The sequence below is a fragment of the Genypterus blacodes genome, unplaced genomic scaffold, assembly GCF_046128005.1.
Source record: "Genypterus blacodes isolate CSIRO-AG114 ecotype Tasmania unplaced genomic scaffold, CSIRO-AGI_Gbla_v1 ptg000133l_1, whole genome shotgun sequence".
Classification (NCBI taxonomy): Eukaryota; Metazoa; Chordata; class Actinopteri; order Ophidiiformes; family Ophidiidae; genus Genypterus; species Genypterus blacodes.
The window spans coordinates 4,698,092-4,716,376 of record NW_027466935.1 but is presented as its reverse complement, the minus strand read 5'-3'; the positions used below and the strand labels follow the sequence as shown (position 1 = coordinate 4,716,376).

General features: G+C 41.9%; 1 protein-coding gene across 11 annotated transcripts in view; it reads left to right on the top strand.

Moving 5' to 3' along the window:
* The window catches only part of mast4 (microtubule associated serine/threonine kinase family member 4), a 64,292-nt gene that overhangs the window by 28,885 nt on the left and 17,122 nt on the right, over positions 1–18,285 (top strand). For 4 of the 11 annotated variants that reach the window (XM_076164153.1, XM_076164148.1, XM_076164154.1 and 1 more), the window contains 7 exons: positions 13,696–13,784; positions 16,132–16,201; positions 16,421–16,441; positions 16,865–16,943; positions 17,604–17,758; positions 17,874–17,949; positions 18,040–18,249. In XM_076164153.1, the coding sequence (XP_076020268.1) occupies positions 13,696–13,784; positions 16,132–16,201; positions 16,421–16,441; positions 16,865–16,943; positions 17,604–17,758; positions 17,874–17,949; positions 18,040–18,249 (700 nt within the window). Of the gene's footprint in view, positions 1–4,352; positions 5,043–6,187; positions 6,269–13,695; positions 13,785–16,131; positions 16,202–16,420; positions 16,442–16,864; positions 16,944–17,603; positions 17,759–17,873; positions 17,950–18,039; positions 18,250–18,285 lie in introns of those variants that run through there. The other 7 variants (XM_076164155.1, XM_076164158.1, XM_076164156.1 and 4 more) reach the window with 7 other exon arrangements.

The window sequence follows — 18,285 nt, the reverse complement described above, 5'->3', positions numbered from 1 at the left end:
TGCTATATACATTATTTATTTATGTATATATTGACACTATGCCAACTGCAGCACTTTAAAATTGGCAAAATGCACATACAACAGACAATATTACACCTACCAACTACCATGAAATGAAGGTGAATAAGTAAAATAAATAGCAAATGTGCACTTTTAAATACAAGTTAAAGCATGGTATCTTCTTGACATTGGGTACTTTAGTTAAAATGCCTGACTTACTTATGCAAATAAATTGTAAATGAATAGATTTTTATCTTCCGGTGAGCAAAATACAATTTATTTTGAGTATCCTTAACATGGAAAGTACAAGTTAAGATGGTTTGCTGTCTGATCTATCATTGCATTAACATGTGTTCTTGAAATGGTCTGCCATGTCATCATCATCCTTGTTATCGAGGATGTTTGCGATGGATTAAATTGTCCCTACTGGTTTGGTGTGTTTATGCATCAAATTTATGGGACCAATTAAAGATAGACAGCGTTTGGCCATTTGCAGAAGAGAGCTAGATGAGATAAAGCCATTAAACCATGGGAGGATATAATATTCCATGATATACTTCCAAGACATCATGAGTGTGACATGTTTTATGATGGAGAAAAACTTACCCATGACTCCACGCTGTTGGAGCTGCTACCTCACAGAGGGGCATTTAATAGAGGTGAGCCATTACTAACAGGCTGCTGTGAGATCGCCAGCTGCACCAGTTTATATTTAGAGCTCTAGAGCCTCTGACCTTGGTAACCATAGTAATGGTGTTTAGGTATGACAGAGTTGATATTGTAGCCTCATATTCATTATATCAAGATGTTTGGAATAATGTGCGCCACCTCATCTCAAAACTGTGACCTTTGGGCAACAAATCGGATGTATTCACTTTTTGTAATTGCTATTATAGTGCAGAACATTTACTTGCACAGATTTGGAGCTGTATCGTGTTAAAGTTAGAAATTAAATGAATTGAATGAAATCAATCCATCGAAAATTGATGTTTTTATGTGCACATAAATGTACATAAGCATTGTGTTCTTGCTTTGTGAACGGTGTTGAACATGGCCAACAGTAAAATGTGGATGTGACAGAAGTTGAAGCTGGCAACTAACCATCTGGAAAGATGTCATCCATTAATATGATAGTTAAATTATATGATATTATCTATATAATGTCATATTAAGCAGCCTGTAGCATATGACGTGTTGAGTGTTCAACTTGAATCCTGCTTGTTTAGTGATTACGGGAACGTAATTATAGGCTGACCTTAATAACTGAAAATCCTCTGCAGGGTACAATAAAACAAAAATGTGAAAAGGGATCATTAGTATGTGTTGGGTGCTCAAGACAGTCATTGTATTCTTTAACTATTACGTTAGACACCATTCCTGTTTTCCAGCATCAGCACAAAGACCAAGTCTGTTGTTGCAGTTCAGCTGAACACACCAAAGCTGTTATGCCCTCTAATTTGCCATGCAACAGGATTGTGAAATGGAGTGTGCCTTGTCCAATTCAGTTCACGAGCAAATATCATTACCCACACACTTGGTCACTTCAGATGGAGTTTACTCTGGCTTTTGAGTAGTATTTTGCTATTTAAACCCTATAAACAGACATGGCTATAAGTTTTGGTATTGTTCCAATATATTATCTATTGATTTAAGTGGAAATTGACAGAAAAATTATTGGCATCCATCATTCTTTATTCCATATTCAGTAGATGCAACATGCTATTTTGAATTGTAAAACAAATTAAAATGAGCTGGACAAAATTATTGATACCCCTTTAAAGTGCCAATAAATCATCGGATTGTAGTGATATATTTCAAGCTGACTGATCACTATCACAGGTGTGTTCAATATATTTTCGGTTACATTTGTGTGGATTCTTCGCATACAGCTTGCATCTGTCATATCTCAGTTAATATTATTGTGTTATCGTTAAACTTGTCATAAAATTTCTGGTCGGAGATGTTGCGCCACTGAGAAATGCTGACACAAGACACAGCAGGTGCACTCAAAGGAACGAAATTCACACCATGTTTGTATTTTCACACATTTTCAAATAAGCATAAGCCAAGTAATATCACACTTTGCCAACTGGCACATTTTCCCGATTTTTAACTGGCTGATTTGCATAAAAGGCAGGATTCCACAACAGCGATACATAATTGCATAAATCAGGCCTCAATAACAAGTTAATTCTGTCATTGCCTGACGGGTGGACAATGGCATTGCAGAGTATTAATATAGATAATATACTTTTTCCTGTGTCATTTATAATGACAATAGGGCTGTTGCTATCCATTATTTAGACAATTATTAGTTTACTTATTATTTCAATTATGAATCAAGTTCATAGTTCATATTTGTAAATATTTCTAATGTATAATTGTCCATCAGCATCTGTTTCTTACTGTAATTGAAACATTCCAATTCCCATTTTATACTAATGATAATTGTACTAAGACATCATTATTGATTTACAGGTGCAGCTTAATGAATTAGAATATTGTGGAAAATCATTTATTTCAGTAACTCTCATATATTATAGATTCATTACACACAAAGTGAAACATTTCAAGCCTTTATTTGTTTTTTTATTTTGATGAATATGGCTTACAGCTCATGAAATTGAAATCATTGAATATTGTGACGAAGTTCAATATTGTAGCCTCACAGTGCCTCACTCTAATCAGCTCATTAACTCAAATCACCTGCTGAGGTTTCCTGAGCCTTTAATTGTCCCTCAGTCTGGTTCAGTTGGCGACGCAATCGTGAGGAAGACGACCAGATTCTAGCTTATTGAGCTGCACCTGTAGATGTAATATTGCCATTAAAGGCATAGACCAGTAAATGGTGCCCTATGTGACGATGTGTAACATTTTTATTGTCTGTGAATGAAATGCATGTATCTTGCACAAGGCTGGTTGCTTGTGTTCTGCCACCGTGACGACAACTGCAGTTAAGTTTGCGTAGGTTAGTGCCACCCCATGTGCCGTCTTTTCATTTGCCACTTTGAAGGATAATCGTAAAAGATTTAAAAAAAAATAATACAATAATCGAGTAGAATTGATTAATTGTGACAGTCCTAAATGACAGTGCTTTATTCTGCGTTTAAAATCAATCTATTGGCCGGTAACCTGATGTTTCCCCAGGGTGCACTGGTGCTCGTATGGCCTCACATTAACTCTGAAAGCCAGGACTTTCTGCAGATCTTCACTCTCTGCACCTCCTTCATACTGCTGCTCCTTAGTATAGGAGGTCCATACTATGTTTCAATTTCAATCTACTTTCATATTGCCTATTTTACCTCAGGGTCTACGCATAAAGTTTAACAACAGCAATAGTAATAATAATACAACCTTCTTTCTTTCTCACTCTCTCTCCTTTCCCCCCTCTTTACTCCACACACACCAGTTCATTCAGCCTGTCTTTCTCACATCCTCCCAGAAGGATTTGAAATAAGGGCAGCAGTTGCAAGGAACACTGGTGCACTTGTACCCTCTCTAAAAATGGTAGAAACCTGAGTAAATGGTGTCGGTCTGGAGCTCTGCTTTGCTCTGCTCGAGCTACCAGTGCAGGTGCAGGTCACCACAGTGCTAAATTAAGCAGACCACATGCAGGAGAAGCCAGACAGCTCTCAGTTGATTTGGTTCATTTTGTTCCTGTATTGTCCTTTGCGTCACAACATGCAACCTTTTGTCTTTTATCAGGCTCATTTTTGTTGATATGTTTCAGTTTGTGACAGTGTTTCCTTCAGGCTCTCTTTGTGGATGAATCTGGTTTGCCACATTTAGTTTGACTGTTTTTAAGCTGTGCATCATTTCCTCTGCTCCATTTCCTTTGTGTCCCAGGAAGTAGTTTGCTAGTTGCTGCAGTGTTTGTTGGCGTCTGCAGCGGCTCCTGATACTTAAGTATTCATTTGTTTCCTGGACAACAGCAGCATCTGTGTGTTGTCTGTCTGGACTGCTGTGCTGCCTGTCTGCTCTGACCTGTGTAGGGCTGAGGTTCTGCTGTCTGTTGCACTTAGCTCCAGCTGCTAAATATGACTTACCTTTGGATTGCATCGGAAGAGTTAATGTTGCATTCTCTCCTATGTAGTCAATTTGTTTTTGCATGCGTGTCGCTGTCCATGTTCCAAGTAGCAATTCATGACAACTTGCAACTAATGATTCAAAATAACTTTATTACCTAGAGTGAGAGGGAAGGATTTGTGTTCTGCATTTACATCTTGCATTAATAAGCATTTTTAGTCTTTGTTTCCTCTTCTGGCTAATATATCTTACATAAATCACAGTTTGCTGCATGTGCATATGAGACCTTAGTCGCTGATTCATCTTGATTCATACTTCCATTTACCTGAAAGATTGGATGCTGTACAAAAATGCATTCTCCATTATTAATCTTCATATCTTTGTAGAAAGAACGTACAAAGCAGGAGTGTGTGTGTGTGTGTGTGTGCACCACAGGTAGTGGTGCATTATGTTGTTCTTTTGGAGATGACATCATCCCTGTAGTGACATTACGCCGTGTGGCAGGTGGCTCGTGTTGGCGTCTGTCAAGGTGACTGCATGTAGAAGAGGAAATAACATATTCTGGGACGGATGTGTTAAACGCAATCAGCTCTGCTATGTAGCAAACCCCAAGCTGGTGGAGGAGAGGGGGGCACAAATGTGAGTGTGTGTGTGTGTGTGTGTGTGTTTGGAGAGAAGCTGTGGGCGTGTATTAGGGGAGGGAAGAAGGGGTTTTGTCCTGCCTCCATGCACTCTGCAGGCAACTGACGTTCTCCTCTGACAGCTTCAAGGTGGAACGTGCAACGACCAAAACAAGAGCCATTTTCCCTTCTTCTTCTTTTTTTCTTTTTTCAACCCCTCCCTATTCGTTTGGGGGAGGGGGGGGAGAGAGTGAAACCCAATCTGTCTCATCGCACTTTGGCGGCTGGCTGAAGCTCCGTGTCGGCAGCGTATCATGACCACAATAGAGCAAACGAGCACAGTTCAGCCATGAAAGCCCAGCGGGAGAGGCTGAGGATTCCGGGGCTGACGCTAGAGTGAGTATTCCTCCCCTCCGTTCTCCTCCCCGGGTGGGCTGCGGGCTCCTCCGCAGTGTGCGTCTTCATCTCTCTTCCCCTCTGTCATGTTTGTCGATGTCCTCCACTGTGGCTCTGAGCTTTGTGCGCCGTTAGCAGCAGCAGCAGCATCAGCATCTGCAGTATAGGGAAGTATAATGTCAAAGCCTCTCACAGCTAGCCAACAGCTGCCCCCCGTGTGTGTGTGTGTGTGTGTGTGCGTGCGTGCGTGCGTGTGTCCACGCATCTTTTTTTTTGTGCGCATTACACGTGTGTTTTGGTGGACACGCGTGTAATGCGAGAGATAACACGTCACGCAAAAGGAGCGCTACAGCTGCACAACCTGCTGTGTTTGGGCTGGTTTGTTTGACAGTCGCATGTATGCGTGCGCATCTCCAAATACACACACAACACACGCACACGTACACACAGCAGCTCTTCATAATGAGTGTGTGTGTATTGGCTGTGATCAATAAGTCGTCTCTCTAGTTGAAAATTATTAGTTATTATTATTTTCAATGCTGACATGTGTGTTGCTGTGTTGTGATAACATTATAGTGTGATGTTCATTTGTCGGCCTAGTGGTCAGTTCCTAATGTGGTGCTATGAGGTCATACTCCCTCAGTACCCTGTAGACCAGACAGTGATGTTCTAATTGTTATTGAACATAAAAAGGCTCAGTTTGTTTTCCATACTTCACATTTTAAGGATCTGTCTCATGAAATTGAAAGACAACATTATCCTCACATGCCCTGATGCTTGGCCAGTGCTCAGACTTAACTTTAGCTGAGTACATCTGACCACAGGTCCAGACCACACCACAGGAGTCAACACAGTTTCTCATTGGCATTACCTACTGGCAACCTGACTAAAAACAAGAGAAATTAAGTTAAATTGTAATACGTAGAAGCTTAGTGAAGATGAAACACACCACAGGGCCAGATACTCCCAAAGTCACGCCTGGATTGTGACACCAGACAGATGCAGGGGTTCATTTGCTTTGATGTCGCTGCTGTCTCCATCTGTACACATCTGTCACCGCTGACAGGTTGGTGTGTTTGCTGGATTGGGTCTGTTTTAAAAAAAAAAAAAAAAAAAATCATCAACTATTCACTGTTAACTTGCAGCCTTACTCCCCGGAGCTTGAGCCCCACTCCCACTAGCCCGTGCAGTCCGTGCAGCCCGCTGCACGCCTTTCATTTTTGGAGGTAAGCCTGAGCTCTTCAACCCATGGCTGTTTTTGTTTTTGTAAAGACCTGTTAGTGCAAGTTTGAGTGAGTCAGTCTTGTGTTCATGCATGCAAGCCCTAAAGCAGAGCATTCAGGTCCCCCCCCCCCCCCCCTGAAATAATTTGCCTTTGAAATGACATTGAAAGAGGAGGACACAGTGCTTATATAATGTTGATAGTGTCACCCCTTCCTCCCCCCCCCCCCCCCCTCTCTCTGTTCTGTGCTCGGCTTTATGCTCCTCTTTCATGTGCTAAATAGGATTTGTGGCATTTGCAATACATCAAAGTGGAGAATAGCCTCAATCTGTCTGAATCCAGGCCGGAAAAACATACATGTATATATTTGAAAAGAGTCTAAGCTCATCTTGCATTTCTTATTATGTGTTGCTTATTCACATTTATTACTAGATGTTATTTGAAAATGACTGCATTGCTAATAGACTGAGACTGACACAATGAATGTAAGACTGTGACTTTCTTAAGAAGCCCTTTCATCATGATTTTAGTAAAGTAGTTTTTATATATTGTTAAAATCCTACAGTTGCTTTGACAGATATCAATAATGAAAAAATCAAGAGCAGAAGAAATCATAAGAAGCACTCGAGGGTAAAGGTCAATTTTGTTTCTTAATCCTGGAGACATTTTTGCAATTTCAATTTTCAACTGTTTGGTTTTCCAGCGTTCATTTTTCAAATTGGCAATTAGAGCAGAGAGCGATTTGACTGAATGTGTTTGCCTTTACCAGGATTATTGATCGTCGAGAGATTATTGCCTGTGCTAATCCCTGTGCTTCAGTTGAATACCTGCCTACCTTCTGAAACATGTGGCATCACGTCGCGTGTGTGACACATGACATCATACAAGTGCTCACTGGTTTTCACACCTGTCTTTAGCGTGTTTGTCAGAGGTCAGTAAACCACATTGCTCGCTTGTGTAGCCCTGGTTGCCTTTGACCTTCCCGCGTGTGTCTGTGTGGAGCGGAGGCCATGCCGCGGTATGCAGGACTGACTTCGAGCCGTCTGAACCGTCGTTTCGTATGTGGAACACAGAAACGGAGCAGAGCCATATTTAGAGTGAAAGCTGTCACAGTGGCCTATAGGGAGAGGAACCGAGTCACACGGACGCAATGCTGACTGCGATGTCATCCAGACACACACATATACACACTTACTCTCTCTCTTATAACATATTTCTGATAGGTACATGTAAGTTATAGTTGTGTTCACCGTTGGTACTGAAACGGCGAAAAAGAATCCAACAAAATCACCCGTCCTCGACTTCCTACACCCGGACAAGTCATCCGTGCCGAGCCTTGGCGCTCACCCGCTTGATGCGTCTTTGCCCTTCTAAGTCTTGAGTTACATGACCAACCCCAGGTGCTTCTAGGGTTGCACTGCTCGCATATCTTGTCGTGGTTCTCAGCGCTCACTGTGGCAGCTGGAGTCGGCGACGCTTCCACAGCTTTATTACACGGCTCTTTGTTATGCTTGATTCTGATTAGTCGATCGCAGCTGTCAATTATCCCCGTCTGCGGCCTATTTGCTAATAGCGTCGCCGAAGACAAACCCCAACAGGGCCTTTTGGTTATTTCATTCATCATAACTCAAGAAATGCTTTACCAGTTTTGTGAGATTAGCAAATTTTCATATGTCCTGCTACATATATGAGCAAGGCAACACATCAGACTGCACGTTTACATGTATGTTGGAGCTTTTATTCTAGTCCGATTAAGGCAAAGAGTAGATTTATGTACACACTATTATTAGATTGAAATCTGCATACTGTACGTTGACGGTTCACTCTAATGAACAGACCTTGATTATGTGATTCTAGTCGATTTGCTGGAGCATGTGACTCACTAATGGCTTATATTCTGTTCTCTATGTTATCTCTAGCAAGAGAAAGACTCCTTATAACTCCATTAATGGATGTGGCGTACTGCACATTTGATAATATAAGAACGTTTGAAAATGTCAGCGTTTTCATTTCACATTTTTCAATTTGCGGCACGAAAAAGAAAATGCGCAAAACAAAACTTAATCGTCACCCGACCACTCTCTGCTGCTTTTCTGCTACTTACCACTTCCTTGAGTTTCCACTGACACCTGATGATGCAAAGAGAGTGGGCTGCCTCGTACAAAACTTAGGGATTGCATAATAGCATGGGAATCTGTCATAGCTATAATGTAGTGTGTGTGTGTGTGTGTGTGCCTCGCTCCATTTCAGCAAAACTGTGATTACACCAACCTCCCATCACTGCACACATGCATGCACACACACACACACACACACACACACACACACACACACACACACACACACACACACACACACACACACACACACACACACACACACACACACACACACACACACACACACACACACACACAATGGTGTTGTGATCACAGGTTTGGAGCCATTGTGGCAGCAGAGCGTGTGTTTGTTTGTCCGAGTGAACTCTGCTCTCTCCTTTGCTGCATATTTTGGACGTATGTAATCAATGCCGGGGTCACAAGGTCGGATTCTTTGCCCTGCCCCTTTGACCTGTAAGGGTTTGTCGGAATCAGCAGATTGCCGTGTTCCTAGCCATGACTGGTATTTCACAGAACGTGTCTGCATACCTCGCGCCCCTCATGATGCTGTCATGACTCGGCCGTAAATTGTCACAGATACACGCAGGCGTCCAAAGCCACATTTATCACTGACCTGGCAAAAGACTTTACTTTATGATGTCATGTGAATTGTGTGCAGCTCTAAGAAGTTTTCTCTTTCTTTTTTTTTTTATCAATGCCCTTATTGAAACCACTTTTTTGTTTGGCTGCTAATGTGTCCATGGAATTGATCTGTACATACACCAAGGCATTAAACAGGGATCAAAGTTGAAGGAGTCTAGGTGAGGCTCACAACAACTGAGGAAGGACTATCTATTCAGGGAACAACTGAGGGATGGAATCATGCGGTGGCAAAAGACTTCTATGCAGATGCACCGCATTTTCATTTCAAATAGAAGCTGCTTAATGTACACTGACCCACAGGACGATCAGAGGGGTGCCAATTTGTGGAAGCTGTGATTGCTCAGCAGCATGCACTGATGATGCATTACCACTGACTCACAACCCCCCCGCCACAGGATTGGAAGTGGTAGATGCCTGTTATATGATATGAAGCATGTTGAGCAGAGGGAGCAGGATGAGTGTTTGGGAAAAGAAGACAGTCACAGCCAGGCAGGAAAACAAAAAAGTCAGCTGTTATAAAGTGTCACATCCAAGCCACAGTGGAACACCTGACCTGGATCACAAACCCTGTGGATCCTCTCTGGATTACTTTCTTTATTTGAGGCCAGAGGAGGACATATTGTCCTCTCTGCCTCTGTGTTTATGCCGCAGCTGGTTGCAGATGTGCCTGCGCAGAGGAAATTTTGCCTGGACGAGAGCTGTTGTCAGGCTGTGTGTCAGGACTGCCCTGAGGGTCGCATCCTCTCCAGCCCTGAGAGCCGGCGTTTCTCCTCACCAGGTTCTCTAAAGCTCCCTTCAACTTTTCCTCTCTCCGGATGCCGCAAAGACTTGGAGACGATGTCAGATTCTAGTCTATGGACAGTCTTGTCCAACTTCAACATGCCACACTTTTTCAGTGGAACCCGCCTCCGCCGGTCCAAAAGGTAACATTCACAAAACTTTGAAGCGCTGCTGTTAATTGCATTTCTGCAATCTGATGCATTGCTTTACGGACAAACAAAAGTTTCTTCTCCCACCAGACAGGCACCTGGAGCTGCGTGGGCTCAGAGGGATGTCTTTTGTCATGTTTTCTGTAGGTCAGCTGTGGTGTTTAGTAAGGCCGACTTGAATGAGAGCCTGGGTGTTCCCTTCTTGTCTTTTGTGTATTGTGTAGCTTGCGTACAAACAAGGCAAGTGAACAGTTATTGTTGAGGCGGTCTGTTTCAGCTCATGTTTCACACACAGGATGGGAAACTTCCTCTATGACGACCCCAATTATTTAAGAACCAGAAAAGTCAAATAGCTGACCGTTGTTTTGTATTGATTCTTATCAAACCGTATGCTTCCATGCACTGCTTCACACTGAGCTTCAACTCAATTCACAACGTTGCATTCTAACCGTTTGTGTGATTTCTGTGATCACATTCTGCAGACGTTGCTTTTAAAACCAAGCAGCTCGATGTTTGCCAGTTTCTTGTACATACAGTGTGTAGTTGTAAGGCTTCAGTATCAGTCCAGCCCACATAACTGCTACTTATTTTTAATCCCTGTCCTGACCTATTTTATAAAGCAGAACAGCTTAACATGAAATACTGAGTGTGTGAGGTCATTTTGTACAACAGCGATCCTCTTTTTAAATACGTAAAGTGTGATTTTTGTGGTTTCTTGCGAAGCTGAGGCTACATAAATGCATTGTACCAGAGATCACAGCCATGTGTGGCGCTTGATTTCCAAGGGCATCTAACAGGCTAATTGCTTTAAGATGAGATCAGACGGCAAGTGTGTCAGTTGTTTTCATTACAGGATAGATTGGCTTGGAGTGGCCGCTGCTGTTCAAAGCACTTCAGCATCTTAATCTGAGTCAAGGTTCCTACAGATAAAGTTTGAGGTGTTACAGACAAACCTGAACCTTTGTGAGATAACAACCGTCTGAGATTTTGCGTCACTCATCTTCCGCAGTGTAACGTGTAATGAACTTGGAAGATTTGACGTTATCGCGTTTCGCCACGGCATACAACACATTTGATGTTAAATGTGAAACACAGGATTAAACAACTTCCGGAACTATTCACCTACATTTCGTGAGGCATTCGGTGCAGTTTCCTGAGAAATGTAAGGGATCTGTCAAAGCTGCTTATCACAGCCTCTGTATGTGATGGTGAATGACGACGATGATGCTGGCTTAGGAGCTGATTGCGATGCTTTGAACAAGGCAGCAACTTCTCTTAAAAAGGATAACAGTGCTGTGTGGGTCAGATGTCTGCCTTTCTTCAGCTTTACCTGACAGGAGGCAAAACCCAAAGCATGAACACTTGAGTAAAAAGATAAATAGCTTTTTGTTGACAAGGGTCAGAATCAGATATATTTTTGGATTCAAAGAGTTATAAATCAAAGGGAACCGTCTATTTTTGTCTATTACCCAAAATAAGTTGGTGTCAAACTAAGAGAAAGGTTTGAAGTGTAACAACTTAATACTTGCAGTTGCAGATGAACTTTTGTTGTGTAAATATTGCTATGAATAAAACCTTGATATTTGTATCGTTGTAGTGATTGATGAAAAAACTGAGGAGGATTTTGAGGGTTCTGCATCTCATTGTGTCCAGGACACCTCATGGATTCCTTCCAAGTCTCTCACATCTGTATTACAACGTAAAACACTGGCCTACTTTCTCTGTCATCCTCAACCAAGGCTTTTTTTTTTTTTTTAAATCCTCCCTTTAAAGCTCTGCTTGACAAAACACACATTTCTCCCCTTTCAGCTTTCCAGGGAACAGTGGTGTCTCTATCCACGCTCAGCTGGAAGATGGCCCCGATGGCCGTTGCAGTACGTGCAGCAAATGTTTCGTTGTGTGGTAATCTGGAAACTCTTGTAAACACGACTCTGTGAGCAGCTCTTAGTTCTCCATTAGGGGTTGTATCGTTGCAAACACCGGGGCGATAGGCCGAGGGTGAAGCAATGAGAGGGATGTTTGGGCAGCAGTGTGGCATTCTCTTGGCCTAATCCACAGTGAGGGGGTATAAATAGACCTTGTTAAATGTGATCCTGTTTGACAGAGCACCTGTGTACCAGATATTATTCACTCCCTCTTCATCATGATAAATGATTCATGGCGTGTGTCCACACTCCTGATTGAAGGGGGGGTCATCCCAGAAAACACTTCAGTAAACAAACACGAGTGGGATTAAAGTGAAAGTAAGTTCCCCCCCCCCTTTTGATTCAGTGTGGATGTTACCGTGGAGTTGGAACAGTACCAGGACACACTCTGGTGTGTAAGGAAACTGCTAAAGACACACAGGTGAGATACGTCAATGAGCAGCGGTTTTGTTTGCAGTTTGAAGGTGGGAGTTGTGTTTGGCATCATTTGTCTACGAATTGCACACAATATTTTGTAGTCAGGCGTTTTATGAGTGTATGTGAACTCTTGATACCCGAGCTATTTCCCTCAGCAACTTGGCAAAGCTCTGTAAACAGCGCTGCAGATAACATCAACATCAGATAACACTCTGTCACTCCCAATACTGACTTCAATGCATACTTCTCCCGGTTGTAGAAGTGGTGTTTCTCCCTGGGGTTCACCCGTTTGGCAACAGGGTTTGTAGGTCAACAGGTGAACTTGAGCCAGAGTCCAATTCTGGATCTGTCGAATTTAAACACAGTTCATGCTCATATAAGGTTAGAAACGCCATGTGTACTGCAACTAAGACACTGATTCAGCAAAGTAAATGGGTATTGATGCAAGATGATGTCCACAATACCACTGTGTAATGGTCCGCTTGTGATTTCTAGGCAATCATGGTAAAAATCTGCATTTGTCTTGGCAACAAAAGCGAAATCGGTGAGCTCTCTATCTCTATCTCTATCTCTCTCTCTCTCTCTCTCTGAGCCAAGGTGAAAATGGAAGGCTCTTTTTCTCTGATGTGTCGCAAACCTCACTTGTATGTGAATTGTGAAAATGATGTGTGATTGATGCTGTGATACAGACACAGGCAAACTGCACATCTGAGACTCTCTCCCTCTCCGTCTCTCTCTCTCTCTCACTCTCTGGGGTACTGCACTGTCCTCTGGCCATGCGTCACACTGCCTGTTTGTTCTGTAAAAGGTCTTTTATAGTTCTCGGGTGCAATATTCAAGCACCGAGGGAAAAGAACAGACTTGCATTGTGATGGCTACATTTGGCACAGGATAGCTGAAATATTATGTGTAATGATTGGTTTCTCTGAGCAGGAGATGTAACAGGACGCTACTGAGCCTCTGACCTTGAAGTGAACGCATGTACTTAAGGCATTACGTAATTCCACTGACATCCTTTAATTTCAAAGGGAAATCAAAGTTGAAACTCGCATTGAAACCCGACAGTTTCCACTTTTGATCTTTTGACTTTTGATTCGAATGTCTCAGCAACTAGTTGGTAAAATGGGATTCATTGTTAGGTTTGGATACAGCTTGAAGGGCAGATTGAGAATTCTTTTTAAATATACAACCTAGCTTTGGAAGATGCATAAAGGCAACATCTTCAGTTTTCACGTGATGTATTGCAATGTTAGTCATGTTTTTTATCGTGTAATCAGCCACAGTTACATTCTGATATCTTGTAGTCATGGTGAGGCCAACTTGAAGCAATAACAACATCCTGTGAAGTATGTGATTGTTCAGATATATGTTCTAATGTTTCCATGTCTGGATTTCTAGCTGCAGAACGAGTAACAGAAAAAGCCTGATAGGAAGTGGTCAGTCGTCCGGTTTACCACGACCTCACTCTCCCCTCTCATCACTTGCAGGTAAGTAACTGTGTGTTTACAGATGTGCATGTGTATTATTGTGTATGTGGTGCTACTCAAAGGGGGGGAAGATAATTTTCCACGCCATTCCTTCAACAGAATTATGCTGAAGCGGTATCATCTGAAAAATAAAATACAATAATCACACATTAATATTTGTGCCCAATAAGTAGTAAAAGCTTTATCTTATTGTTGCTTCTGTTGTCCCCTTTGTGAAAACAATCTTAAAGTGTCTGAGTGAGGACTTTATATACAGTGGCCAGTCAAGGGGCAGTGATTGTGTTGGATGAGGAAGTGGTGGCCTGCAGAGAGGAAATGCACAGGAGCACAGGGAGGGGAGGCCTCACTCGCCACAGGGCGTTTTATTTCCTGGTATTGGAGCCGCAGCTCTCTGAGGTTAAGTCTGTACTTCAGCTTAATGAAGGGACCCCATGCTTTAAGATGAACTCGGACTCAGAAGGCGGCACTGGTCTTACTAATCAATATGCCCAGCTCTGGGATGACCTGACAGTGTGGCACAGACGTTGTGTGGGTAGCAAAGGTAAGAAAAAGAGCTTTTACTGTTACTTCAGATGGTTTTTGCTCATGAGGTCTCACCATGAAGAATTTAATGAAATATTTTAATGTCATTCATCCTATAGGTTTTTCTTTGACACAGCACATAATCTGCATTTAACATACAACCCAAGGACAAAGGACGAGATTGTTGTTTTACTGGCTGTAGTAAGTTAAGATGGAGTTGAATTAATAAGGTGAAATTCATCACTAACAAGGTTTATGGACTACCAGTGGAAAGGGATGTCTTTGGTCCTCACAGGAGGAGGTATTGCTGCTTTCATGAATAGTTTGCTCCCTTCTTTACCTGAGGATGTAATGTTTTAATCATGCAGGCAAATAAGGATGTTATTATCTTACTGTTGTGGAAGTACAATGGCTGATGGATACCTTTTTTTTGGAATTGCCCACAGTCATCATGTGTGTGTGTGTGTGTCAAAATGACCCTCAAACTAATCTAAACAGGCCAACAGGGTTATAAAAAAGAAAACGTGGTGCTGCATGATTATTAGAGAATATGTTGATAGTTCTTTCAGTGCAAACACTCCTCTTTTAAGTACTGAGCGATAAAGAGAGTTGTCATGATAACATTATGAGGTCATGGTTTGGATGAGTTATGTGCTCGTCAAATTGTACCAGGCCTCACAACTATCACATTTGCAAATCAAATTACTGCCTGTGAGAGGTTTGACTATTTGAGATGGTGAGAATAGAGTGTTAGATTTCACCGTATGCTGCCATCAGCCGTCACATATTTGATATACAGCACAGATCTTCTTTCTGGGCTGTATGGAAGCCAAAAGGCTTTTAAAAACAAACCGGTCAAGGCATACTGTATTGCTGCTCATGGCTAATGGAGGGGAAGTGGATAGTTAAGTGTTTTGACTTTCTGTTTTGCCTTTTAATTTCCTAAGTCACTTGGTTTAAAATGAGCAAAAGACTGCATTTTACGAATATGCGGGCCACAAACTATACTGCAGAATGAGCTGTGGGTGCGTTTAGTTTGCCTGGTTTTTGACCTCGATGCCTGCTGTTATGAGGCCAGTGCACCATGGAGTGGATCGCTGCGTGATGTCAGAAAAGCAGCAGCTATGCAGTAAACCTACTTCAGTATGCTAGTGGTCAGAAATACAGCAATGTGGCCTTGGATGCTGCATTAACAGCAACAAGCCCAAGTGAGCCATCTCTAACTTTTTGCTGCCACCATGAAAGACACATCAGATATGTGCTGTCAACGTGTAAACAGTAATAAAACTCAAGATCAATTGGTGACCACATTCATATAAATCGAATGTGTATTATGACGGCAACACACCCAAAATGCAACACATGCTCTAATCCGTCTTATCCGCCTTACAATAGAACTACTGTACAGCTTTGCAGGCCAAGGATACTTCAGAATATGTCTTGTTAGAGTAAGTTTACCTCCAGTTCAACTTGTTTGCCTACATTTCATATGCATGCACAGTTGGTTGTGTTTTCGTTGGCTTATCGCAAAATCAAAAATGAACAGCGATAAATGCTCTCCATGGAAAATGCATCTTAAAAAAACCAAGACAGACTTATACATTTTTGTGAGGCTTATCCCTTTAAATCCCCACTTGCTACTTGGGTCGTTGCGTTTTTAGAGTATAGTTTCAGAGAAGCTACTTTCAGTGTTTCACTAAAAAAATCTTCCTATTCAAGTTTTGTGTCTCCTCTTAATTCATGCTTGGAATCCCCCATTCTTATTGAAATCCCTTACATTTCAAAACAATCTGTTTAAATTGACTTTATTATGTTTCTCTTGCAGGAACAAGTCCACAAGAAAGTCCCCGGAATTTCTCTCCTAGTGCCTCTGCTCATTTCTCTTTTGCACGGAGGTAAGACGGCCGTTGATACGTACTTGTGCTGCATTTACAAGACATTATTTTAAAGGAAAATCATTTTATTGTGCCCTGTTGTACCACTTATAAGAAAAACTAGAGGCAGATTTCAAAAGAGATTTGATTCTGCAGTACAGAATGTCTCAATGTTTTCAAAAAACATTTTAACATGTTTTTTTTTACATATTTTAATTGTGTATCTATTATAATTCACAGTCATTGCCACAGAGCAGACAGGTAAATTCATGTTAGGCCTCTATTTTCCCTTGAATATTCATTAACCCTCATTTGGCTGACTTCACAATGCCCTCCCATAGTTTGTGTCACCTTAACGCCGGCATGTAGTCTTACATTATTTTTATGAATTCTTTCAGTTTTCTGCTTTGCTGCTCTAAGTGACGTAGATAATTGTTTTTGTACAATAACAGACACATGTCACCATTCATTATAACCATGTGGTCATCAGGATTCATCATCAGGCATTTCACATGTTTGAAATACAAACATGGAACTACTTTCATCAGTCTGAAGTGACAAAGGCTGTTTTGCTTCACAGACAGATGCTTTGTGCTGTCTGCCATTTGTGATTTCTTAAAATAATCAGAAATGGAGTATAAAGCAATGCGCTGACTGTTCTGTTTGTCTGCGGCTTTATGGCAGGACCGATGGACGCCGCTGGTCTTTGGCCTCACTTCCCTCCTCTGGTTATGGAACCAACACGCCCAGCTCCACTGTCAGTGTAAGCATCACACGCTCACATAGAGCAACACACTGAGCAGCCTAAGTCATTTCAGCTAATGTTAAAACATAAATTAAGAGAAGCTGAAGTCACCATGGAGAACAAATGATCATTTAGAGTCGCTGTGGTGACCAGAGTTCTCTGAGGCCGACCTAGAGATACACAGTAGCACACACACTGTGCTCTTGTATCCAGTTCTGCCATTGTTGTCTCTTTCTCTGACGCCCATTCACACAAATACACTAATTATAAACAACTACATTGGTGTACAATGATTAAACATTGTAATTATTGTGATTGTAGTTTTGTGTTTAGTTTAGTTTCAATTCGTATATCATCATGTTCTTCTGGGTAAACAACAGTCAAAAGATATAGAAACAGAAATGACACATTTCCAATTGAAATTTGAGCTTAATTTGTTTAGTTACATGTAACACAAACATTGATACCTGAAAATGGTTTTGTCAGAGCATCTGTAATTTGGATATTAACGTATTTACACTAAAATGTATCACATTTTCAAATACCATTACTGCACTGAGACTGTTACATATGAGCTAAACTTCAGGGATACTTGGTCTGTTTTTAGCTGCTCAAATAAATAAAAATTGCCATCTCATTTTTCTTTTCATGTTGAATATATATTTATTTCATTTCCAGTCATCCTGTTCATCACAGGAGAAGCTGCACCAGCTGCCCTTCCAGCCTACGCCAGATGAACTGCACTTCCTGTCTAAGCATTTCTGCACTGAGAGTATCTCTGGGGATGAATGCCGCAGAGCGACAGCCATGCGACCCCGCTCGCGGAGTCTCAGGTATTTATTATTATTTATTATTCTGCAAAGTAAATATGATGTCATCCTTACATGTTTGTGCTTACCTTTTAGTGTTAGCAGTCCAGCTAAACATCTCTAATCATTTATGTTTCAGCCCTGGTCGATCACCATCATGTTTTGACCATGAGATCATTATGATGAATCATGTCTACAAGGAACGATTTCCGAAGGTGAGGGCACGGATGTACTTACCTGCAGCCCTGTCCAATCACGCCTTATCCTTTGCCTCACCCAACATGCTTCTGCCCTCATTAATGCAGGCCACAGCTCAGATGGAGGAGAGGATTCAGGAGATCATCCGCAGCAACTCTCCAGAGAGTGTCCTCCCTTTGGCAGATGGCGTGCTCGGCTTTGCCCATCACCAGATAATTGAACTGGCCAGGGACTGCCTGGAAAAGAGCCGGCTAGGGCTCGTCACCTCCAGCTACTTCTGCGAACTCACTGACAAGCTGGAGAGGCTCGTCCTGGAGGTGAATGGAATTATATGAAACGATAGTCACAGACAC